Below are 27,401 nucleotides of genomic sequence, written 5' to 3'. Positions count from 1 at the left end.
GTTGGTGCCAGACAGCAGACTGGAGCAGTCTAAGGCAGAAGGACGGGTGAGGAGCCATACAGCCTGGTGTGCTGTAGCTCCTAGATAGCGAGATACAGAAGAAAGAACAGCCTTTAGCTAACGTGCCGGAGAGAGCACAGGAGAGTGACAACAAGGGAGAATAGCAGCGACTGGGCTACCTCCCTGTCAGAGCGCAGATACCAGTAACCTGGAAGACCGAGGTTGTGTCATACTCTAGGAGGCACAGCAGAAAACGGTAGGACAGCTAGACTACACGTAACCTGTCCGCGCTAATGCCCAGGAGACACAGTGACACATAGAGCCCAGGTCATGATAGAGACCTTGTAAAAAGGCTCGAGACACTTGTCATATGGGTTTGTGTCCCACTTCAATAAAGGACAGAGATAACTGAGAGGACCTTGCTAAGAAGCCAAAGGCAGTAAGGAACTACACCACAGCGCTAGAAGGAAGGCTTTTAACTCCACCTGGTAAAGCTGAACTCTGAACTCACTTCCAATCTGGCCGGACCCAGGCTGTCTTTACCTGTGATCTGGTGCCCTGGACTGTGGCTGCCTGCTACCATCAGTAAACCAGGTAATAAGACTGCACAACTGCACCTTTCGTTCTTTACTGCACCACTCACCATCTTCCATCCATTCACCAGGAGCCCTGGGGACCCACTTCACCTGTGGGAAGTTATACCATCTGGCTGCCATCACATCACCCCAAAGGACCCCTTTAAGCATCGTTGGTCACCTCTGACCGAATACCACAGGTGGCGTCACAAACTTTCTTTATTTCAAAAACCCCTTTAAAGACCTTTCCTTTAACATGGGCGCCCATGGCCAAGGACCGGGTCACCGCTGCTGTTACACATCCCTTTAAGTACCGGACCCGGTACCGAATACCCCACGGCCCTGGCGGGCGTTCCATTTGTGCTTATAAGAAGTAATGCACTTCCTTATTATAGAGAGTTCAGTGTCAGCTAGTGAAGTGTGGAGGAGAGTTCAAGTTCAGGAGGGGTGGGCTGCTAGGGGCAGCATGGGCCAAACGTTCAGGGCAGTGGGCGGTGAAATGGAGATCCCTGATGGACATTCTAATGATGTCTGGAGCCTAGGGCTCAGGCCAGGTAACACAGAGTGGGCCTGGTCTTCCAACATCACAAGGACTGGGACATAGTGTTACATGTGGGGCAGGTGGCCGGTCCGTGGTACACTGCCGGACAATGAATCCCTGAGGCTGATGGGAGTCAGTGGGCTTGGAGGTAGTCAAGATGAATGGGTGACAGAACAGAAGAGAAGTTGTGCTAAGGAGGAAGGAAGTGTCAATATCTGTGTCCTTTCCCACCTGATGAACTTGGACTGTTTAGTAAAAGTTTGACTGTTGAAAATAACCTTCCTGAAGATGGAAGCCTGGAGGCAGCGGAGGCCTGTGGCCTACAAGTGAGTGCGATGTACCCCACACCCTACAGCCCACTGGGACTAGGACATCTCTTGTCTCTAAAGTGCCAGAGCGCAACTGGACAGCATCTCTGTTGCGAATACCGCTCTGCAGCACTTTACACGTGCATCATGGTCTGTCACTTATTTCCGCCGGTACCTGGTGGAAATTACACTAAACTTGACATTGAAATTAAAAACACCAAACAAAAACGTGAGAAAAGAGTTCTAAAAAATGCATAAAAATCTTAAGACATTTTTAAGTGAATATCTATTGAAAACGAGGTCTTGGTGTTGTATTGCACTTCACCACCTTTTTTGTGTCCATTGGGCCAATTCTCCACCACTTGTTTGCTAACCATGCAGTTCTGCGTCATTCCAAAGGAAATGAAACCATAGTCAACCAGAGGTCCATTGCATATTTCCCTTGATTTTATGATAAATTGCGCAAATTGTCAAAATTTGAAACAATCCTGATTGACCGGAGATTGAACACAAAATCCATTTATAAGGATTTGATTGTGAAAGCAAATGGAGAGGATGTTGGGCATTAGTAAAGCAATGTCTTCCTAAATTTGTATATGTTAAGTAGAATATATGTAGATAAATGATTATACGCTGTCATCATGTAAGTTACAGGAAACTCAAGTAAAGATCTGGTTCAGAAAAACAATTTTCTCTCTCACCTCTGATATTTAAGATGGACCATTCAACTGATATATTGGGAATTGCCTTCCCTGTGAGTAGTAATAAAACCTAGCCTTCCAGCCATAAATTATTTCTATAAAATAGGTCACGATTAATATGAACTACCCGGGTCAGGCAGAAACCGCCATCCCATCATAATTCTTTATTTGTATTCTCATCATTGCGCTTGATTGAATATTTATCTTTGGGCGACGCGTTTCACTTCCCACATTCCTACCTGCGCCTTGGATTAATTTACTTCTATATATAGATTAATTTCTCCGACCATCCTGCAGATTTTATGTCCTCCTCCAGGACTGCCAGACTGGAACCCATATTTAGGATCACGCCTGATATACTGTAGTTTGTGACTTCCGTAAGGTGCGGGAAGGAGATTGATTCATAGTAATATAATCCAGAGAAAATGGTTGTAACGGCAGCAAATTACAACGAAACCAAGATTATTTTTATTCCCCGTCTTTGATTGATTTTTCATTATGGGAAGACGCTACCTCATGAGAATAATGATGAGTTGGTAAACTTCATAATCAATGTCCCTAGATACAGCAAAACAAGACAGTGGTATTTACGCTGCATATTTGTTGTTTGCCATGATATTCTGAAGAGACCGGGCACTAAAATGAGTGTTCCTTTTCAAATTAAAGGGGTTTTAGAGCCAGTGATATTTATATTTAAAAGGGTACAGACCAGTAAAAAAACTGTGGAAAATTACCGTAATCCTTACCTTGACCAATTCCCTGTAAGTCCTTTTCTAGCGCTTAAATGGTCCCTAAGGCTACGTTCACACTAGCGTTGTGCGCCGCTGCGTCGGCGACGCAACGCACAACGCACACAAAAACGCGGCAAAACGCACGCAAAAACGCTGCGTTTTGCGACGCATGCGTCGGTTTTTGCCGAAAATCGGACGCAAGAAAAATGCAACTTGTTGCGTTTTCTTGGTCCGACGCTTGCGGCAAAAAAGACGCATGTGTGGCACAACGCAACAAAAAAAAACGCATGCGTCCCCCATGTTAAGTATAGGGGGCGCATGATGCATGCGTCGCCGCTGCGTCGCCGACGCAAACCCAACACACATTAGCCAAACGCTAATGTGAACGTAGCCTAAGAGCTGTGCTTCCAGAAATGGTGGCTAAGGAGATAACCTCTGTGAGCAGAGGCTAGCCCAGCAGGTTCATTTCTGGTGTGTCGGGGACAGTTATCAGGAGGGCCTTTGTAAGCACCAAAACAAGACCTGCAAGTGGTCACTTATGATATAATTTCTTTTATTATTTTTGCTTGATATGAGCACCCTTAAATATAATTTGGACACATGATATCCTGATATAATTTTGACCAGCATATCACATGGGCAGCGTCATCTCTGAAGACCTACAAAAAAAAAAAAAAAAAACTGACTGGCGCTTCCAAGCTAGTCTGAATAGGTGTATTCTCTTAGTCTGATGTCTGAATTCCTGGGTGAACGTGGACAACTCTCTCAGCAAAGCCTACATTTATGGGTAGGTAGAAACCTGCTGCAATTAAAATCACCACATGGTGAAGGGCGGAGCGCACAGTCAGTAAGCTAACATAGAAACGACAAAAAACTGACTGGCACATCCAAGCTAGTCTGAATAGATGCATACCAGGAGTAGCTAACTCCATATACAATATGCAAAAAAAGGCTTCACTCTATCGTACTAATGCATGTCAATGTGAAATACATGACTATATGAATAGCAATATGGCTTTTGAATATTAGGAAAAAATGAATGAGACTCTTTGCACAAAATTTGGCCAAATAATGTTTGCCCATCAACCAACGTCAAGGTGGTCTCAAAGACTGATTGGTCCCTAACCAATGTGAACACCTCTCTAAAGGTACCTTCACATTAAGCGACGCTGCAGCAATATCAACAACGATGCCGATCGCTGCAGCGTCGCTGTTTGGTCGCTGGAGAGCTGTCACAAAGACCGCTCTCCAGCGACCAACGATGCAGAGGTCCCCGGGTAACCAGGGTAAACATCGGGTTGCTAAGCGCAGGGCCGCACTTAGTGACCCGATGTTTACCCTGGTTACCAGTGTAAAATGTAAAAAAAAAAAACAGTACATACTCACCTTCGCGTCCCCCGGCGTCCGCTTCCTGCACTGACTGAGCGCCGGCCGTAACAGCAGAGCGGTGACGTCACCGCTGTGCTTTCACTTTACGGCCGGCGCTCAGTCAGTGTGGGAAGCGGACGCCGGGGGATGCGAAGGTGAGTATGTACTGTTTGTTTTTTTTACATTTTACACTGGTAACCAGGGTAAACATCGGGTTACTAAGCGCGGCCCTGCGCTTAGCAACCCGATGTTTATCCTGGTTACCAGTGTAAAACATCGCTGGCATCGTTGCTTTTGGTGTCAAACACGACGATACACGCCGGTCTGACGACCAAATAAAGTTCTGAACTTTCTTCAATGACCAGCGATATCACAGCAGGATCCTGATCGCTGCTGCGTGTCAAACACAACGATATCGCTATCCAGGACGCTGCAACGTCACGGATCGCTAGCGATATCGTTTAGTGTGAAGGTACCTTTAGGCTGATGTCTGAATTCCTAGTTGTCTGAGCACAACTGTATATATACAGATAGATAGATAATGGAGAGGTGTCAATAAGACCCCCAATTACTAAACCTATAGTCACATTGTATGAAAACACAGACACCCAGAATAAAGTCCTTTAATTGAAAGAATGACACAGACCCCTTTAATAAATCTTAATTAAACCATAATTACGACCTTGCCCATTCCACCGACGCCCCTTGTCATCTGCAAAAGAGTTAAAAATAAAAAACAATAATATCCCTCACCTTTCCGCAGAGATTCTGCTAATTCTATAAAATTCGGTTTTATTTATCAAAATTAAAAAGGAAGATGATGACAGACATGGTGTAACATGACAAATGGCTACGCGTTTCGAACACAAAGTGTCATTTCTCAAGCTACGCGTACTAAAACCGCCATGGAATTTATACAATAGTTAACCAATTAGAAGGTATTCACTCATCACATGATGCAAAACACAATTAATTAAAATCACATGCATATTTAAAAAAGCAACAAAAAAAAAGAAGAAAAGACGGCCAACAAACCCAGCAATAATATAACCAAATCTGGGAAAACTACAATTGGCATAATTACAGCAGACAGCGATCAAGACAAACAAAAAATTTTTTTGAAGAATAAAAATAAAAATTCTCATGGCGCTTGCATTGACGTCAGAAAGGTGAAGTGAGTTAATTGGCTGTGAACTCCCAGGACCTGTCTCACGGCACTGCGGTGCCCTCAGACAGGGAATAGAAGAGTTCACAAGGAGACACTGAGCACACGATGCTCAGTGTCTCTGCTGGATGACAGGCTGTATGGTTGCATCATGCAACCATGCAGCCTGCCATTTAGATGTAGCAGAGCTAGACACCCGTCATGGGACAAATTGATTAGCAGCATCTCTGTGGAAAGGTGAGGAATATTTTTGTTTTTACTCTTTTACAGATGACAAGGGCGTTGGTGGAATGGGCGAGGTCGTAAGTATGGTTTAATTAAGGTTTATTAAAGGAGTCTGTGTCATTCTTTCAATTAAAGGACTTTATTCTGGGTGTGTTTTTTCATACAATGTGACTATGGTGTTAGTAATGGGGGCATCCTGTTGATGCCTCTCCATTACTAACCTCAGGGCTTGATGTCACCTGACAATATAAAAGTGATATCAACCCCCCAACTATGACCCCACTTGCCACCACTACAGGGCAAGTGGGAAGACTGAGGCTAAGTGCCAGAATTGGGCATCTTGGAGATGCTCCTTTTCTGGGGCAGCTGATATTTTTAGCCTGAGGGGGAGCCACTATCCATGGCCCCTTCCTAGGCTATTAATATCAGCCCACAGCTGTCTGCATAGCCTTTGCTGGTTATTAATTATATGGGGACTCTACGTCATCTTTTTTAGGGTCCCCCATTTTAATAGGCAATAAAGGTTAAGTATACAGTTTTGAGCTGATATGAATAGCCTGGGAAGCTCCATGGATATTACCTCCTTCCCAGGCTATAAACATTGGCCCCCAGCCATCAGCTTTACCTCTGCTGGTTACAAAAATTATGCAGGAGCCCACGCCATTTTTTTTTTCAGAAAAATTATATTTTATTAATTAAATATATGTACAGTATGCTGCACACACTGTACTAATTGTATTTGTCACAGACATCTATATATCTACCTATTCTATTTGTATGTACTGTATGTAATCTATCTATTCTACACCGACAGCATTTTACACTAAGCGGCTGCTGAATTGCCAGCTTTTCTTCTATCTATGTAATATATATACATATATGCATGTCTGTGTCACTGGCATCTATGTATCTATGTATTCTATGTGTATATATCTATTCTATCTATTCTATTCTAACCTGTCACTCTGTGATTTACTGTATGTGGCACACGAATTGCCGGCTTTTCAGAGGACACCGATGCGTAAAAATCGGACAGCACTCGCATGGTCTGGTATTCTAAGGTAGTGTGACTCTGGCCTAACTTACAGTTATAGTCATGGCCGAAAGTGTTGGAACCAATGAAATTGTTCCAGAAAATAAAGTATTTCTCCAAGAAATAATTGCAAATACACCTTTGTTATACACGTTTATTTCCTTTGTGTTTATTGGAACAGCACAAAAACACAGAAAAAATGTACATTTTAAATTTTACGCCATTTTTTTAACACACTGTGTCTGCAACTTCGCATATACAGGGTCTCCAATAAAATGGCGCCGGAGATCGTGGTATACGCACGAACTGACTCTGGCGTCATTTTATTGACATCATGTACTACAACAGTGATGGCGAACCTTTTAGAGACTGAGTTGCAACACGGCAATTTAACCTGAATACTGAGATTTTAGTTTCGAAAAAAACAACTCATACAGAGAGCAGACAGGGGCAGCAGAGAGCCGGCAGGGGTATCAGAGCAGGCAGAGGCTACAAGGTGCAGCCACAGACAGGAACAGGGGTACCAGACTGCAGATATAAAGGAATATGCTCCTCATCCTGGTATATACTCCACTTCATCCTGGTATATGCCCCCCCCCCCCATCCTGACATATGTCCATCCATCGTGGTACAAGTGCTTCTCACAAAATTAGAATGTCATCAAAAAGTTAATTTATTTCAGTTCTTCAATACAAAAAGTGAAACTCATATTATAAAGAGTCATTACAAGCAGAGTGATCTATTTCAAGTGTTTATTTTCGTTAATGTTGATGACTATGGCTTCCATCCTTGTATATACCCCCAGTGGCATATGGTCCCCCATCCTGGCATATGGTCCCCATCCTTTCTGAAAACTAGCAGTGTGGCTGTTTCAAGATGCACAATAAGGAGGCACTTGAAGGAAAATGGGCTGCATGGTCGAGTCGCCAGAAGAAAGCCATTACTGCGCAAATGCCACAAAGTATCTCGCCTACAATATGCAAAGCAGCACAGGGACAAGCCTCAAAACTTATGGAACAAGGTAATTTGGAGTGATGAGACAAAAATTGAACTTTTTTTGCCACAGCCATGAACGTTACATTTGGAGAGAGGTCAACAAGATGAAAGGAACACCATTCCAAGTGTAAAGCACGGAGGTGGATCACTGATGTTTTTGGGATGTGTGAGCTACAAAGACACAGGAAACTTGGTCAAAGTTGAAGGAAAGATGAATGCAGCACGTTATCAGCAAATTCTGGTGGCAAATTTGTACTCATCAGCCCGGAAGCTGCGCATGGGACGTACTTGGACATTCCAACATGACAATAGTAACATAATTATTAAGGTTGAAGGAAGACTTTAAGTCCATCTAGTTCAACCCATAGCCTAACCTAACATGCCTAACATGTTGATCCAGAGTAAGGCAAAAAAAAAACATGTGGCAAAGAGTAAGCTCCACATTGGGGGAAAACATTCCTTCCCGACTCCACATACGGCAATCAGACTAGTTCCCTGGATCAATGTCCTATCAAGGAATCTAGTGTATATAACCTGTAACATTATAATTTTCAAGAAAGGTATCCAGTCCCCTCTTAAATATTAGTAATGAATCACTCATGATCCAAAACACAAGGCTAAGTCTACCTGTCAATGGCTACAGCAGGACAAAGTGAAGGTTCTGGAGTGGCCATCTCAGTCTCCTGACCCCAATATCATTGAGCCACTCTGGGGAGATCTCAAGCATGCAATTCATGCTAGACAGGCCAGGAATTTACAGGAACTGGAGGCTTTTTGCCAAGAATAGTGGGCAGCTTTACCATCTGAGAAAATAAAGAACCTCATCCACAACTACCACAATACACATCAAGCTGTGAATTGTTAGAGGGGGCAATACACGGTATTAAGAAATGGGGTACGTGAACTTTTGAGCATGGTCATTTGGATGTTTTGGGTTGTCAATATGATTTAAAAAAGAAAAAACACAGTAGTCTGACAATACATGGCTTCACCCAACCACTAACCATGAGTGGAGAAATAGTTTTGGTGTTATCAGTCATATTCTCTCAAAAAAGGCCAAGAAAGCAAAAATTCTGCCTGGGTATGTACACTTTTGAGAACAACTGTATATAGATATGAGATAGATAGATAGATAGATAGATAGATAGATAGATAGATAGATAGATAGATAGATAGATAGATAGATAGATTGATTCTTATGTCAATAATCAGTCCTATTATTGTGGATATAGTTGTAATCAGAGCCACACAAAAACTGCTGCACAGATATCAGTGAAGACTTCGCCATCCTGTCATTACTATGAGATGTTTATTCAGGATATTGACACTTTCTTTTATGCAATCAACAGGGGCGATTGTGATTGCCTACGTTGTGTGCTGGTTACCTTATCACGCCAGGAGACTGATGTTCTGTTACATTCCGGATGATGAATGGTCTGGGTGAGTACAATATGTTTTTATCAATCTTAATGGTTATAAAAGTGATCATCTCTCCACATCTCCTGTACTGATCCGGAGAACGGGGCTCTGAGATGTACTCCACTGTTAAATCTATTGTCCATGGGAAAGCCGAGGAAAGAAGAGAATTAATGCAGCAGTGGTGCGCATACACTTCCAAACCCATAAAAAATATAGATGCCCAGACTCACAATGAACCACAGAATAACAACAGATCCCAAAACAAATACAGACAACAGACTAGATCCCAAAATGCTATGGATGATTAAGTAAAAATTGAACCCAGACCTCAAAATAAATACACGAGAGCATCTTAATGAATCAGGAGCATAAGCTCCAAATCCCCACCTACTGAAGACCAGTGATTTGCCAGTCTTAATGAATCGCCCAACTGTGTACACAATTTTTAAAGATGAGAGGCCCCTTCACACGTTCATTTTTCATGTCCGTATGTGGTGCGTTTTTTAAGAACTGAAAATACGGACACACGCACACCCATTGTATTCAATGGTGTTGTGCACATCAGGTTTTTCAACATGACCATGTGTCCATGGGAATAACCAGCGGACATGTTCTTCTTTGCGCAAAAATGCGTGCGACACATGTGCAAACAGATTACATGTGCCAGCGCCTGGGAAAAAGCGGTACAGTTACCGCTGTTCCCAGATGATGTGTGCTGAAGACAGCTTTCATCATTGTCGCCTAGCCTTCCTAAGATCAGCACAACCAGGCGACAATGATGGAAGTTGTATCCAGCACCCGCTGTGTACATCATGTCTAAAATTAAGAATTAAATAAAAAAATTGGCGTTGGCTACCGCATAATTTTGATAACCAGCCGAGGGAAAACCCATGGCTGGAGCTGATGGTACTAATCTGGGAACGGGGACAATATCCCAAAAAGTTCCCAGGCTATTAATATCAGCTCACAGTTAGTAGTAGGGTTAGTAATGGAGAGACATCTATAAAACCCCTCCCCATTACTAACCCTATAGTCATATTGTAAAAAAGACACAGCAAGAATAAAGTACTTTTATTGAAATAAACACACTCCACCCTCATTTTCCCATCTATTACTGTAAAAATGAAAGTAATAAAAAAACATGTTCCTCACCTGTCTGACGATAATCTATTTGTCCCACAAAGAAGTCCAGCTCTGCTACATCTGGATTACAGGGCTGAGCAGTGGCATGATGCACCTGCTCAGTCATAAATTTAAGACACACTGAGCTGAGCTTGGGACACAGCTTCAGTGATGAGTGGTCATAGAAGTTACTGCCGGTCACTGCCAGCTGGTCCCATGCTCAGTTCACTATGATTGGCCTGATGAAAGGTGGTGACCTCAATGAGATCACAGCTAGCTCTGTGAGAAATTTCTTTTTTACAATATGACTATGGGCTTAGTAATGCTGGCGTATTATAGACACTTCTCCATTACTAACCCCTGGGCTTGATGTCAACTGACAATACAAAGATGATATGAACCCCAACCCTATTACTTCACTTGACACCGCACCAGGGCAAGTGGAAAAGCGAGGTTAAGCGCATCTTATTGATGCACCATTTCTGGGGCCGATGAGGGTTGAATTTATTCGCTTGGGAGGGGGGCCAATATCCATGGCTCCTTCCCTGGCTATTAATATCAGCCACAGCTGTCTGTTTAGCCTTTGCTGGTTAGAATTTGTAGGGGGACCTTACGTCATTTTTTTTTCTGGGGTCCCCATGTAAACTAACTAGGAAAGATTAAGCAAATAGCTGTGAGCTGTTATTAATAGCCTGGGAACATTTAGGACTAATGGCCCCTTTCCCAGATTATTAATATCAGCCCCCAGCAGTCGGCTTTCCCTCTGCTGGTTTTCAAATTATGCGGGAGCCCACACATTTTTTTTTATTATTTATTTAAAAAAAAACACACAAAGCACTGATTATATAGCACGCGGACCACAGATGTCACCTGTACTGGTATTTCCTTACAGGAATGACCAGGACGTGGGAAGGGGTCCTTACTCTGTCTTGGCAAAAAAAAACAGGATTTGGAGCTCCAAAGGTACATTCACATGGTGTGGCATATTCAGAGAATTTTCTGGTGGAAAATCCATTGTGTATTACTGCAACAGCATTGGAGACAAGGTTTTTACAAAATCTCATCCATAAACTGCAAGAGAATCCAAAACCGAAATTAACCAACTCTGCAGCTTCGGATTTCACCCTTTGCACTGCAAAAAGGTGAAATCTGCAACATTTCCACATCAAAATCCAAAAATTCCACTACAAAATATCCCCTGCAGACAGTAAGCAAAGCAGTTCCATATGTGGATAGCTTTAGATCCAACCATGCCATGATGGGAGGAATTGATGTTATAAAAAAAAATGATTTGGAGGATCTCTAAGGCTACTTTCACGCATCAGGTTTTTGCCGTCTGGCTCAATCCGGCGAATTTAAAAAAAAACGGATCGGTCGCAAATTGTGAAAAACTGATGTGATGGATCCGGTTTTTAGCCGGATCTGACTAGCTGATCTAGCTAATTGTATTCTGGGGAGGAGAGAGAGAGAGAGACCCCAGAATGGAAAATCCGGCGGCATAGGGTTCCATTATAGCAAACGACGGAAGGCGACGGATCCGTCGCTTTCCGTTTTTTGGACGGACACAAAAAACGTTCCTATGTCCGTTTTCTCCGGCTGCCGGAAAGCATATTTTCAATGGATCCGGCAAAAAACGGATGAAACGTGAGGCCATCCGTCGCAATCTGTCGCTAATACAAGTCTCTGAGAAAAAAACGGATCCGGCAGCAACTTTTGCCTGATCCGTTTTTTTTAAAACTCGCCGGGTTGTGCCTGATGGCAAAAAACTGATGTGTGAAAGGGGCCTTAGTGGAGTTGGGACCCATTCTACATTTTGTTTGGTGGCCCTATGGTTTAGTTGCCCAATCTTCAAACTGGATGTGGTCTTTAATCTTGATACTTTCTTCCTGCAGGTTCCTGTACACATTTTACCACTATTTCTACATGCTGACAAACACGTTGTTCTACGTCAGTTCTGCCGTGAACCCCGTCCTCTACAACATGGTGTCTTCTTCATTCCGTCAACTGTTCATGGACACTATGAACATGTCTTGCAGTAAAAGTAGCATAAATCTCTCCGTATCAACCTCCGCCTGAAATGCACAGTAATGTTCCTCACGTACGAGGACCACATGAACAATCATTAATATTATTGGCCAAGTGCGTAAATAAATGTACGTGTCCATCAGTTCCATCGTTAGCTCAGAAGTCTTGGATTGCACATTAGTGTTCTATGTAATGGGTGACCTGACCAGTCCACTGATCCTCGCGGACATTGGAGACCATTCAACAGCATCACAAGTGTAAGGATCTCCAGAAAAACATCAAAGGCCTCTAGATGAAAATGAAGGACAATGCAACGTAAGGCAACCTTGTGGTATCAATATATCAAGAAGGTTATAGGGATGATTATTCAACTGTGCGTATTTATCCTTTTCCCTCCTTCCTTCCTCACTGACAATATCACATTTTTGCTCATGTTGACTTACACCTTCTGTACTATCTTTCTTTATTGTGCCAAAGTGATTCAGCTGGTGCCAAAACCGGACTATTGTCACAAGAACCGGCAGGATTGACACGTACAAAGTGCAATTCAGATTTTCTGTAAATGGATAATATTGCTTTGGGATTGATGAAAATTACATCACAATATAGGTGTACCACACTTTTACCATTTATGGGCCATCAACAATTTTGTAAGTCCACAGACATATGGAGAATCTGAATATTCGGCTTTTATCTTACAAATTTCTAAACTCCCAGGTCTACTGAATGTTAACCACAGCTTCATCATCAGTAAAAATCATTTTATCTGGTGTCTGGTAAATCACTGAATTTATTAACTAGGTATTCTTACCCCCAGAACATTCTACCAAATTACAAGCTACTAGTTACCCCCTTTCTGTCTAATTTGGTGTCCACTGCCTGTTATATAGAGTAATCCATATCAAACAGCAGCTGAGAACGAGGTGGGGCGGGTCATTGTCTCTGCTCCTGCTCTCCTGTCTGCCAAACTGCATATAGCCATGACAGAGAGGTGGGGTTTAAGTTCTGGATAGGAAAGCCATTGGACCATCTCAGGTGAAATGCACGCTGAGGAATGAAGGAAAGGGAAGTTACAGCACCTAAGAAGAACCAAGTTAGAAAATGAGGATTGAGACCGTTCCTGGACAAACTAGAACAGTTATGGTACATCTATGAATGACAAATTTTATTTTCACTATGAATAAAAGGGGAGTAGTCAATAATATGTACACTGGCATGTAGTATGTATGTCAAGTTTCATATTCAGTAAAATAGTGTTATCCTTTTTCTGGTAAATCATTATATTTAGTTGTTTCCTAAAAATCATTATAAAGGGCCGGCCACTAGGTGTCTCCTTTCTGTCTAACTTGCTGTCCACTGCCTGTTGTCAAGTGTAATCCATCTCTAGCAGCAGAGACCATGAGATAGATTAGAGGAAGAGGGGGCTCCTGCTCTGTTGACTGTTAAATTGTACTAAGACAAAGAGTTGGATTTCTTGTTCAGGGCAGGCCAGCCATTGGCAAAAGGCAGGAGTAATGTATGCTGTGAAGTTAGGAAAAAAGGAAGTTCTAGCACATACAGTGCTGGCAGAATGCTGATCTAGAAGAACTGCCTGCTCAAAAACAGTGGGTGGCATGTTACAAAGCATGAGAATTTGGTTAGTTTCTGGACATATTAGACTGTTATGGTACATTTATGGATATGACATATTTCTTGGATGTGTAAGATAGCGCCTACAGCATGTGTTGGGGGACACTCGCTTGGCACAGAATTCAAGCATACGGGCACGATTTTTCACTTAAGCAGTCTATGTGGGTTTATTTTATACAGCATAAACCACCAAAACCAACAACAAATGGACAGTCTTTATATCAGGCTTCACATCATTAGCTCGCATCACTAAACACGCTGATCCTTATCTGACCAGTTGCCGTGGGTGACCGCACAGTTCATAGAGTATTATAAGCATCAACAGTCTATGGTACCTTACAGGAGCTCCTACTCCACACGCTGACTCCTCGTCAGTCCTCTTTCCAGGGAAAGTTGCCTCACGGGGTTCACCAACTTGCCTGGCAGGCACACATCAGTCAGTCCAGAGCCACGGAAGGACGGTAGCTTTCCCAACACAGACCGTCCAAGCCCACGGTCTTAGGTGCTTCAGGAAGACTCCACTCACAGGAGCTTCCAACACACACCGTACAGGACCATGGTTTCACTGTGCGCTATTCAGGACATCCATCCCACCTGGGACTGTCCAACACACAGGCATGTGGCTTGTCCGGGTGCTATTCAGGACGCTCGTCCAACACCCCAGGCCACCAGGTCCAAAGCCCCACCACGTGCTCTTCAGAGAGACGGCACTCCCAACACATAGGCTCTCCAGGACCTTCAGTACATGGACCATTCAGGTTCACACTCAGAGACCATGTGACCAGACCTCAGTCACATTATATAGTTGAAACCACTCCCCTAGATGGGAGTGTGTGTGTGGCTAGTTCGACCCGCTCATCTCACATAACTAGCCCTGCCAGCTTCCCTTCATAATTATACCAACAACTATACTTGTGGGACTACAGGTCCCAGAACAACAACATTGCTTTAAGCTGACAGCGCAGAGTAACTTCCTCTGTAACACACATACTGGCCATTCACAACAATGCAGGACTTTGTCTCACCATCATATTTATGCGTGCAACTGCCATGCACTCTCACGGCCTCAATAGTCCTCCGTGCATATCCTGGGAAGACCAAGCAGCGCCCCCTACCTGTAACAGGGGGCATCACAGATGGGATTACCACTTTAAACTCAAACAAAATAAAAGGGTAACAGTCAGTTAGTAATATGGACACATGTACATAGTATGTATTTTATTTAATAAAAAAAACCTTAAACTTGGACATATTAAATTATTACATGGTCAGACTGGGAAATACCGCACATCGCACATACACTATTTACAGAAAAGAAAAGTCACTTTAAGATTGACATGCAAACAGAAAAGACAGCAAGTCGTTCCCTAACTAAGCATAACCGAAATGTCAAGATTCATTACCATGAACAGGAGGCACTGACTCACTGGTGTGCATCATGCCAGTCACTGGGTGAACTGCCAGGGAGTCCATGAGCCGACGCCAGAGACTCACACTTCATACGACCTCCACGACTCAATGTTAGAAGCCGGAATCACAGTAAATCCATGGGATTTCCCGTCATACAATAAACATGTTGCTCACATGATTATCACTGTACACTATCGGTATAAAACAGCCGTGAATATTACATTTAAAAAATGGTGAAATAAGGAGAACATTCTAAAGGGATAGATGGATGGATGGATGGATGGATGGATGGATGGATGGATGGATGGATGGATGATGGATAGATATATAGATAGATAGATATGAGATAGATAGAGAGATAGATAGATATGAGATAGATAGATAGATAGATAGATAGATAGATAGATAGATAGATAATACTGTAGATAGATAGATAGATATGAGATAGATAGATAGATAGATAATAGATAGATAGATAGATAGATAGATATGAGATAGAGAGATAGATAGATATGAGATAGATAGATAGATAGATAGATAGATAGATAGATAGATAGATAGATAGATAGATATGAGATAGATATTAGATAGATAGATATGAGATAGATAGATAGATAGATAGATAGATAGATAGATAGATAGATAGATAGATAGATAGATAGATGATAGATAGATATGAGATAGATAGATAGATAGATAGATAGATAGATAGATAGATATGAGATAGATAGATAGATAGATAGATAGATAGATAGATAGATAGATAATAGATAGATATTAGATAGATAGATATGAGATAGATAGATAGATAGATAGATAGATAGATAGATAGATAGATAGATAGATAGATAGATAGATAGATAGATAGATAGATAGATGATCCACACTTTGCAAGTAATCTGCATTCCGAAGTTCCTACCAGTTTGTGTCTCCAGGCCCTCTACAAACCTATGTATTTCCACGGTAACAGACAACAAACAAATCCTACGTAGTCTGACCTTCCGTCCATTTTTTCCCCTACCTTTACGGTAACGTACATGTGGCAGCTTCATAAGAAGTTGGGGAGCAGATGGAAGAGATTGTTCAAGATCAGAAAAAAAGGGAGTTTGATTCTTTCCTTTTATCATGGAGACACATACACTCACCGGCCACTTTATTAGGTACACCATGCTAGTAACGGGTTGGACCCCTTTTGCCTTCAGAACTGCCTCAATTCTTCGTGGCATAGATTCAACAAGGTGCTGGAAGCGTTCCTCAGAGATTTTGGTCCATATTGACATGATGGCATCACACAGTTGCCGCAGATTTGTCGGCTGCACATCCCAAAGATGCTCCATACAAGGCAGGATGGATCCATGCTTTCATGTTGTTTACGCCAAATTCTGACCCTACCATCCGAATGTCGCAGCAGAAATCGAGACTCATCAGACCAAGCAACGTTTTTCCAATCTTCTACTGTCCAATTTCGATGAGCTTGTACAAATTGTAGCCTCAGTTTCCTGTTCTTAGCTGAAAGGAGTGGTACCCGGTGTGGTCTTCTGCTGCTGTAGCCCATCTGCCTCAAAGTTCGACGCACTGTGCGTTCAGAGATGCTCTTAGGCCTACCTTGGTTGTAACGGGTGGCGATTTGAGTCACTGTTGCCTTTCTATCAGCTCGAACCAGTCTGCCCATTCTCCTCTGACCTCTGGCATCAGCAAGGCATTTCCGCCCACAGAACTGCCGCTCACTGGATTTTTTTTCTTTTTCGGACCATTCTCTGTAAACCCTAGAGATGGTTGTGCGTGAAAATCCCAGTAGATCAGCAGTTTCTGAAATACTCAGACCAGCCCTTCTGGCACCAACAACCATGCCACGTTCAAAGGCACTCAAATCACCTTTCTCCCCCATACTGATGCTCGGTTTGAACTGCAGGAGATTGTCTTGACCATGTCTACATGCCTAAATGCACTGAGTTGCCGCCATGTGATTGGCTGATTAGAAATTAAGTGTTAACAAGAAGTTGGACAGGTGTACCTAATAAAGTGGCCAGTGAGTGTAGGTCTGCACTGGAGCTGTATACAAAAATAGGCCTTTTTTTTTTCTTTTTTCTTAATCGCAGAGGACGGTGAATAGCGGCACCAGTGTTGAAACATGTAATCCTTTGTATGGAGGAGTTGAGCCAGATTATAGAGCCTTTACCAGCATAAGTGTCCAAATTGGAGGCGCTCAGCATATATCAACATGTATGCGGCACTCACCATGGCAGCTTGAATGAAAAGTCCTTTTATTTCATGACTAACTTCTTAGATGGTAAGGTGCAGAGGGGTGCGGGGGGAATGGACCTTTCTCCTCTCTCCCCGCACCCCTCTGCACTTTACCATCTAAGAAGTTAGTCATGAAATAAAAGGACTTTTCATTCAAGCTGCCATGGTGAGTGCCGCATACTTTTGTCTGTTTTTTTTTTTTTTTTTTGTACCCAGACCTACTCGGTTACATAAATTTCAAATTATTGGCGTCTTTGATAAAGGAAACACTGAGCAGATGCCTAGATCTACATTTGGGGGGCTAATGGAGATCGACCAAAGCATGTTGTACATACAGGGGGAGTTGACAAAGGACCCAGTAGGACTCTGTGACCCCATGGTCACGTGCACCTGGAGCTGTCCCTGGTTTATCTAACTAGTTGTGCTTACCAAAAATGGTATTATGTAATCTGTCTATCTACTCTATCTATCTATATCTATCTATTATAGGTTAGTTTCTTGCAAAAAGTGAATTCTGTTCTCAATGTACCTGGCTTTAATATAGCTCAAAACCTGGCAAAAATATTAATCTAACTACTTATTGAAATATAATAAAAAAAAGACAAAAATACAATAATAATATTAATAATAATAAAGTTACATTTCTGCCTACTCTCTACCTAAAATATATACAAAGACATGTTACATATAAATAAATCTAGGAATGTATCTGATGTGTTTCTCCGTGTCACCATGTCAGGTGGTGCTGTGTGTCCGCTCCAACATCGTAACTCCAATGCAAAACATACAACAGTCCGGTTCTGTACAAAGAGTCAACGTAGGGGCTGCAGCCAAATGTACCTGGAGGTAATTTAGGCCATAGTTTATTAAACATGGCGGCCGGTTAAGATGAACAAGGGTTTGTCTTCCTTGGCGTTGGCTGTTTGGAACTCATCTCGCAGACGGAATTGCCACTCATCCTCCAGCTCTAGTCGCACTACCGTCTGGCGGAGGGCATTGCGGTCCTGGCACACGACACACAGCGTGGCATCTGAAGAAGAAAGGAAGTGGTGAAAATGTGCGACTCCAATGGAAACTAGTTATAGAAGAGACACAGTCTGCAGAAAAGTAGAAGACATATTAAAGGAGTTTTCTGAGACCTGATGACATCGAGATATCAGATCTGTGGAGGGCTAAAATGTTAGACTAATGTCAGCCAAACCCACCAATATCGAAAGGTTCAGCTGAAAATCTAAAACAGTTGTGCTCAAATGTTTACATACCCCAACAGAATTTTTGCTTTCTTGGCCTTTTTTCAGAGAATATGAATGATAACACCAAAACTTTTTCACCACTCATGGTTAGTGGTTGGGTGAAGCCATTTATTGTCAAACTACTGTGTTTTCTCTTTTTAAAGCATAATGACAACCCAAAACATCCAAATGACCCTGATCAAAAGTTCACATACCGTGGTGATTTTGGCCTGATGACATGCACAGACGTTGACACAAATAAGTTTGGATTGCTACTAAAGGTAACATCCTTATCTGTGACCTGTTTGCTTGTAATCAGTGTGTGGGCATAAAAGCTGAGTGAGTTACTGGGATCCAGACAGACTCGTGCATCTTTCATCCAGCCACTGACATTTCTGGATTGTGAGTCATGGGGAAAGCAAAAGAATTGTGAACGGATCTACAGGAAAAGGTAGTTGAACTGTATAAAACAGGAAAGAGATACAAAAAGATATCCAAGGAATTGATAATGCCAGTCAGTAGCATTCAAACTGTGATTAAAAATGGAGGATCAGGAACTTTGTAAAAACAAAACCATGGTCAGGTAGACCAACAAAAAAGTCATCCACAACTGCCAGGAAAATTGTTCCGAGTGCAAAGCAAAACCCACAAATAACATCAGCTGAAATACAGAACTCTCTGAAATCTAGCGGTGTGGCTGTTTCAAGATGCACAGTAAGGATGCACTTGAAGATAAATGGGCTGTGCGGTCAAGTCACCAGAAGAAAGCCATTACTGCTTAAATGCCACTAAGTATCTCCCCTACAATACGCAAAACAGCACAGAGACAAGCCTCAAAACTTCTAGAACAAGGTAATTTGCAGTGATGAGACCAAAATTGAACTTTTTGTCCATAACCATAAATGTTACATTTGCAAAGAGGTCAACAAGGCCTATGATGAAAGGAACACCATTCCTACTGTAAAGCACGGAGGTGGATCACTGATGTTTTGGGGATGTGTGAGCTACAAAGGCACAGGAAACTTGGCGAAAGTTGAAGGAAAGATGAATGAAGCACGTTATCAGCAAATACTGGAGGCAAATTTGCACTCATCACCCCGGAAGCTGCACACGGGATTGACTTGGACGTTCCAACATGACAATGATCCAAAACACAAGGCTAAGTCGACCTGTCATTGGCTACAGTAGAACAAAGTGAAGGTTCTGTAGTGGCCATCTCAGTCTCTTGACCTCAATAGCATTGAGCCACTCTGGGGAGATTGTTGTGAATTAGACTTTTTTGGCTCCCTCTAGTGGTTACTAGTGATATGACTCTGGGATTTCCTTCCCTCTGTCTGCACCCAGCTGGGTCGTTACTTCAGGGGTGTTGCTATATAAACCTCCTGGAACCTTAGTCTAGTGCCTGGCATCGGTGTTATCAGACACATTCTGTTTGCTCCTGTTTGCTGGTCCTGGTTCGTGCTAAATTAAGCTAAGTCTTGCTTCTTTGTTTTTTGGGTTATTTGTTTGCTATCATTTTTTGTCCAGCTTGTACTAAATGTGATTCCTGACCTTGCTGGTAGCTCTAGGGGCTGGTGTTCTCCCCCCCGGGCCGTTAGACGGTTCGGGGGTTCTTGAATTTCCAGTGTGGATATTTTTGATAGGATTTTTTGCTGACCATATAAGTTATCTTTCTATATTCTGCTATTAGCTAGTGGGCCTCTCTTTGCTAAATTCCTAGCTCATTCTTATGTTTGTCTTTTCCTCTTACCTCACCGTTATTATTTGTGGGGGGCTTCTATCCAACTTTTTGGGGTATTTCCTCTGGAGGCAATAAAGGTCTTTCTTTTCCCTTCTAGGGGTAGTTAGCTCTTCGGCTGGCGCGAGACGTCTAGGATCAACGTAGGAACGTTCCCCGGCTGCTGGTATTTGTGGTGCTAGGATTAGTTATATGGTCAGCCCAGTTACCACTGCCCTATGAGCTGGTTTTCTGAATTTACTGACTTAGCATTATTCCTGAGACCCTCTGCCATTGGGGTCATAACAGGAGATCTCAAGCATGCAGTTCATGATGCACAGCCCAGGAATTTACAGGAACTGGAGGCTTTTTGCCAAGAAGAGTGGGCAGCTTTACCATCGGAGAAAATAAAGAACCTCATCCACAACTACCACAAAAGACTTCAAGCTGTCATTGATGTTAGAGGGGGCAATATACAGCATTAAGAAATGGGGTATTTGAACTTTTGATCAGGGTCATTTGGATGTTTTGGGTTGTCATTATGATTTGAAAAGAGAAAACACAGTAGTTTGACAATAAATGGCTTCACCCAACCACTAACCATGAGTGGAGAAAAAGGTTTGGTGTTATCATTCATTTTCTCTGAAAAAAGGCCAAGAAAGCAAAAATTCTGCTGGGGTACGTAAACTTTTGAGCACAACTGCATGTAGGGGGGCCACCCCCCGATAGATGAGTTAAGGATCTAGCAGGCCCGATTTTGGACTGACAACCCTTTTTGTTTTCAGACAGTCTGGCAACAGCTCTCTCATAGAGAACATAGGGGCTTTCATCTTAATTTTGACTATCACTCTTCTCTCTTTGATGGAAAAGTTACATACTAAACACCCCTCTAAATGAGCCAATTGAGAACCCGTTGAACAATGTAACCAGACACACTTTTTTTATTCCAGTCTTCTTTTCAAACCATTATTACTAATGTTAATGTCAAAGAGGAGCCTTATCCTAATTAAACCCTCCGAACAGACCTTCTATGTGTTTATTTTCTTTCATTGCTCTAGAAAAAGTAATTACATGGTGTAATCTCTGGGGTACAGCAGATTTCAACCTGGACCCTGTGCTTAATGCCAGAGCCTGAACGCTCCTTAATGAGGAAACATAGAATAATTATGATGGCGGCTTGCGATATTTTATGCCTAATCTGCATCAAGAGACTTATTCTTTGAGGGCTTCCAGCAGCGTGGATTGTGCGGCCTCCACGCCTGATTTACCTTTAAGGAACTGAAACTTCTTCAAGAAACTGGCCACAACAAAAGAGTCGCACAGGTGCAGCAGGAGCCCGCTGAACATCAGGTCCGGGCAGCTAATGTTAATGGAGTGCGGCCGCGAGCTGACATAACAAACCGAAATCTGAAAAAAGGAAAGATTGTGTCCACTGAGTACGGTATTACAATTTACATTTTATTGTATTATTTTGGTGATTATTCATATAACAGTTTAGGAAATATTGGAGTTTTGTAAGAATACAAGTTCCCATCATTTATCGATTTACTGCACCTCATTTTTCAACTTTGCTGTATAGACTGGGACAAGATCAGCAGAGTCATTTCAAAAATGTTAAAATGCTGGGGATTGCAGTAACAGATGACACCGCCATTGTAGTCCTGAAGGTTTTAATGAGTCAAATAAGTAAAACTAAACACACATTTAAGGAATAGTTTACACAAACCGACTGGCGCCATGATGAGACAGCAGTGAGGGTCCTGTCTACACAGGATGATGCACTGCCAAGAACGACGATCGTTTGCAATGCTCTAAAGATCAGGTCACCGATTGAACAAGAGTATTTAAGAATGCTCATTCCCGATTATCTTTCAGTGTAAATGTAGCTTAGCACTATGTGCACACATTGTTTTTTAGATGCCACTGCAGGCGCATATTTTTCTCAGGCGAAGCTGCTTCAGGAAAACGTCAGCAGTTTTGCCACCATTCTTGTGACATTTTTCACTCTACACTGTGAAGTACAGAGAGGTGGCGACTTCCGGGTGCTCAGAAGCCTCTTGAAGAATGAGAATGTCACTTCTTTTTACTGCTGAAACGGTTAAGAGAAGTGACATAAAACGGAACATGTCTACAGTGATGTGGTGTTGACATTGCCGTGCGTCATGCTCATTTTATGCGGCACCTTTGCATTGTGTGCACATAGGCTTAGACTATAGGCACAGAGCGTTTACAAATTACCTGCCTCTCAGTGACCTCTAGTCCTTTTGACGCTTTTCTGTTCTTTGCCGCTGCCATAAAGCAATACACACATACACAGAGCTTTACAGTAATGTCTATACAAACAATGCAAGAATGAAGTGTGCCTCTCCAATATAGATAACTGTAGTGCCCCCACTGCCGCAGGGCCGAGGGGTACCCGGTACCGGGCCTCTGAGTCTCTGCTCTGGGGTTGTCACGGTGGCTAGGCCCGGTCCGTGACCCTGCTGGTGGGGAGGCGACGTACAGTGAATGATAGATGTAGATGGTGGTAGTGGTATGGTGGTAGTGGTGCGGTGTAGTGCCGGTCGCAGTAAATAACGAGGACACTAGGTTGCAGTCTCTTTACCTCTTTACTGAAGGTCTCTGGGTCCTCAGTCCGGAATACGGTTTACCAGGCTGCGCAAGTCCGGCCGGTCCAATGGCACCTCCAGAGTTCTCTTTGCAGGTGGAAATCTGTGCCTTCCTGCTAGCGCTATGTGTTGTGGTCCTCACCTGCTGTGCTTACGGGATAGTACCCCACAACTGTTGTGTCTGTTTCTGATGTTCCCTCACAACTCGTTCGGATGATGTTCTTCTCCTCCGTCCCTCCCTGATGTTCTGGTTAGGACGGCACCCGTATGACGAGTAGGCTCGGAGCTCTTCCGGGACCCTAGAGTCGCCCCTCTCCTAGTGCGCCCCCCATGTCTTCATAGGTGATGTATGTGAGACAGCCCGCCTGAGACTGACTGTCCTGCCATTGGTTTGAAGTATTGCTTGGAGCTAGATATATAAATACTTCCTCGGCGTTCCGGCTGCCGGTTGTGCGCCTCAGTAGGATGTTGCCTCAGTCTTACAGCACGACTCCTACTGGTATTTCTCCTCTTGCTTTGATCTCGTTTCTCACCCAGCACAATATATCTCGCTTCTAATCCTTCCTTAGGGCACCGCCGCTATGCTGAGCAGGAACGGTCCCGTGACGTTCTTCCTTGTTGCCAGGCCTCTGTCAGGGTCCCAAACCTGACAGGGACCCTACCGAATCTTCCCCCACAACACCCCCTGCCACCAGGTGTTGCCTGGTTCCAACCCAGTCAGCTTTCTGACTAACTTCCTGCCTGACCCCCAGTTTACCCACAGTGGTGAGGAGTGGCCTAATAAATAGCACCCTTAGCTCCCCCTGGAGGCCCGACTGTGAAATGTATTGGTGTATGTGATACCTGGTCAGATGAACTCCTTCAGTGCCATCAGACGTACCATAGCTCCCCTTAGCGGCGGAGCCACAGTACTGCAACGACCAGGACTCTGGGGCGCTGCACTCCCCCCGGTTAAATCCAGTACTCCGGGACTGGGAAGAAAACAACAATACAGGTTAGCAAATGACATACAATTTTTGTGAGTGCGATAACAATAAGCATATTTGAACAGAGCTTCCCTTTATGGGAGGTGAGGACACTTGAACGTTACAAACTTGGTTAAATATTTTTAAATAACTTTTCTATAAATAACTCTCTTTACCCAACCGGGTATTCTACTAAGTGCAACATTTTTAGACATTAATTCAACGTTTTCCTTTAAGGATGTACACTCTGAATCCACTAAAGACCTTCTTATAACACATTATAAGGCAATTAACTTCATTCTCCTTCTTTAAATCTGCAGGACCGCCTGTCCTAACGGCTCCAGACCTACTGCCTCTCCTTTCTTTACAGGACCGCCCCGTTCAGCCCGGGCCTACTGCCTTTTCAACTACTATACACAGTATAGAACATATCATTTTTCCTTCAGTTTAGGATCAACAGGCCATCTCTATATGGCTCCTAGGAGGACTCACCAACTAACCCCGCCCGGGTTCACTTTCTGTCCTCATTCTTCCATCAACATTATCAAACACTTTTCACATTTAACTAGTTGGTTACATTTAACGTTTACATGTCAACATTATTACTTTCTTTCAAGGCATCATTATCACTTTACTGTTTTAAGGCAGTATTACTCGTAAGTACACAGGTGAACATCCCCTTTAAGAGGGGACCAAGTCTTTATGAGGTAGCGCATCTTCTCAAGCTACCAGTCCATACTCAGCAAAGGCTCCGGTGTGGTATCTTCGCAAAGAGTCCTTCTTTAAGTAAAACCAGTAGGAAGCACCTTTAAGAAGGTGCAAACTATTTACAAGCAGTTTGTATCATGCACTGTTCATGATTCAGCAGTTCTTTTCAACAGGAAACAAAAAGTAGAAAAATAACCAAAAATCAATAGGGATCCCGGGTCAACAAAGGGATCCCTTTAAGAGTTAACCCTGGACGGGTTTTAGCAGCAACATAGCAGAAAACAAACAGTTTGAAGAACTATTTACATATTATGCAGAGTTTTAAGATCTTACTCTTGTGGTGCAGAAGGTGGTTTCCTTCCAGGCCTCACCAGACCAACGGGTCGCGCTGCCGATCCCAGGAGCGGTTCTTGCCCCAGCAAGGACAGGATTCCTCGCCGTGATGCCCTTCTCACCGATGGACCGGCACGCCCCCAGGGTACATGGTGGGTCCGGGTTCCCCGCTGCTCCGCAGGGACAGGTTCCGTTGCCTTTTCAGTAGGGGGTTCGTTTTCCGATATTCCGGCAGCGGCCTGGAGCGCGACGCACCGCTGGACGCCCCGAGCGATCCAGCCAGCTTCACCTGTTTCCCTCCTCCACCTGGTGTAGGTCACAGCGTCACCTGGCTCCAGATCGTGAGCGAACCTTCCTCCACAGGGCTCCACTTCCTCCCGGTGTACATGGACCTGCAGCGGCTCCCCAATCTCCTGTATAACTCCCCTTCCGCGTCGGGAGTTAAAGGACACCACTACACCCCAGTGTGACGGCGGGGTTTCTTCCGCGCTGGTCAGGTCAATCTGGGCTGCAGGCTGGGGCCGGCTCCGCCACGCTGTCATCAAACGCCGCAGGTGTTCGGCCTCCGGCAGGATTCTCATGCCCTGTGTCTGCAGCGTACCTTCAGCCGCGGCCGGGTTGAGAGGAGCAGGGGACACCGGAGACAGGCGGACCTCCGTGGCCTGGCCCAGCCGAGCAAGCACGCGGGCATCAGCCTCCAAGTGGTGTGCTATCTGTCGGGCCTCGGCTGCGGCCACACACTCCTCGGACATTTGCCAGTTGGGTCGACCCATCGGTGGTTCCGGGAGGGCCAGTCCCCGCAATGATGGCGTTTCCGAGGCTGTGTCCAGTGATGCGGCTCCATGCCGAGTCGGGTCATCCCCACGCGGTGCTCTCCGCGTCGCCATCTTTATCTCCTCTCCAGTATCTTCTTCCCGCGGTCTCTTTCGTGGGCGGCCCCGTCTCCATGGTCTCCACCCTCCAAACAGGATCAGAAGGCGGACCTCGGCTGCTGACGGACACGTCCTCAGGACACAGAAATATTTAGACTGGGCGGCCATTGTCCTTCGCGCTCTTCAGCTTGTCCACGTCCACTCCACGCCCTTCTTCTTCTCCTGCGCTCCCCTCAGCGCTGTAATGGCGGCGGATTTTGGCGGTAAATGGCGCGGCACAGTCTTTGCAATAAATCACAGTCCAAGTATAATAAATCACAGTTCCAAGGCACACATGACCTGATTCTTCAGGCTTAAGTAGATCCTGTTTGTGACGCCAAGTTGTAGCGCCCCCACTGCCGCAGGGCCGAGGGGTACCCGGTACCGGGCCTCTGAGTCTCTGCTCTGGGGTTGTCACGGTGGCTAGGCCCGGTCCGTGACCCTGCTGGTGGGGAGGCGACGTACAGTGAATGATAGATGTAGATGGTGGTAGTGGTGCGGTGTAGTGCCGGTCGCAGTAAATAACGAGGACACCAGGTTGCAGTCTCTTTACCTCTTTACTGAAGGTCTCTGGGTCCTCAGTCCGGAATACGGTTCACCAGGCTGCGCAAGTCCGGCCGGTCCAATGGCACCTCCAGAGTTCTCTTTGCAGGTGGAAATCTGTGCCTTCCTGCTAGCGCTATGTGTTGTGGTCCTCCCCTGCTGTGCTTACGGGATAGTACCCCACAACTGTTGTGTCTGTTTCTGATGTTCCCTCACAACTAGTTCGGATGATGTTCTTCTCCTCCGTCCCTCCCTGATGTTCTGGTTAGGACGGCACCCGTATGACGAGTAGGCTCGGAGCTCTTCCGGGACCCTAGAGTCGCCCCTCTCCTAGTGCGCCCCCCATATCTTCATAGGTGATGTATGTGAGACAGCCTGCCTGAGACTGACTGTCCTGCCGTTGGTTTGAAGTATTGCTTGGAGCTAGATATATAAATACTTCCTCGGCGTTCCGGCCGCCGGTTGTGCGCCTCAGTAGGATGTTGCCTCGGTCTTACAGCACGACTACTACTGGTATTTCTCCTCTTGCTTTGATCTCGTTTCTCACCCAGCACAATATATCTCGCTTCTAATCCTTCCTTAGGGCACCGCCGCTATGCTGAGCAGGCATGGTCCCGTGACGTTCTTCCTTGTTGCCAGGCCTGTGTCAGGGTCCCAAACCTGACAGGGACCCTACCGAATCTTCCCCCACAACACCCTCTGCCACCAGGTGTTGCCTGGTTCCAACCCAGTCAGCTTTCTGACTAACTTCCTGCCTGACCCCCAGTTTACCCACAGTGGTGAGGAGTGGCCTAATAAATAGCACCCTTAGCTCCCCCTGGAGGCCCGACTGTGAAATGTATTGGTGTATGTGATACCTGGTCAGATGAACTCCTTCAGTGCCATCAGACG

At 44.3% G+C, this 27,401-nt stretch overlaps 2 protein-coding genes across 2 annotated transcripts in view; one reads left to right on the top strand and one right to left on the bottom strand.

Annotated features, from left to right (window-relative positions):
* NTSR2 (neurotensin receptor 2) overlaps window positions 1-14,817 on the top strand; it is a 71,934-nt gene extending 57,117 nt beyond the window's left edge. The window contains exons 3-4 of the mRNA XM_077291441.1: window positions 8,993-9,083; window positions 12,077-14,817. Of these exons, the coding sequence (XP_077147556.1) occupies window positions 8,993-9,083; window positions 12,077-12,260 (275 nt within the window). The 3' untranslated portion in view covers window positions 12,261-14,817. The remainder of the gene's footprint in view (window positions 1-8,992; window positions 9,084-12,076) is intronic.
* A 2,879-nt stretch (window positions 14,818-17,696) lies between these two features.
* GREB1 (growth regulating estrogen receptor binding 1) overlaps window positions 17,697-27,401 on the bottom strand; it is a 121,251-nt gene continuing 111,546 nt past the window's right edge. Inside the window, exons 31-32 of the mRNA XM_077291440.1 lie at window positions 21,710-21,848; window positions 17,697-18,522 (exon numbers count right to left, since the gene is read on the bottom strand). Of these exons, the coding sequence (XP_077147555.1) occupies window positions 18,359-18,522; window positions 21,710-21,848 (303 nt within the window). The 3' untranslated portion in view covers window positions 17,697-18,358. The remainder of the gene's footprint in view (window positions 18,523-21,709; window positions 21,849-27,401) is intronic.

The sequence above is a fragment of the Ranitomeya variabilis genome, chromosome 2 (assembly GCF_051348905.1).
Source record: "Ranitomeya variabilis isolate aRanVar5 chromosome 2, aRanVar5.hap1, whole genome shotgun sequence".
Lineage (NCBI taxonomy): Eukaryota > Metazoa > Chordata > Amphibia > Anura > Dendrobatidae > Ranitomeya > Ranitomeya variabilis.
The sequence above is the reverse complement of the archived record's forward strand: the minus strand, read 5'-3'. Positions and strand labels throughout refer to the sequence as shown.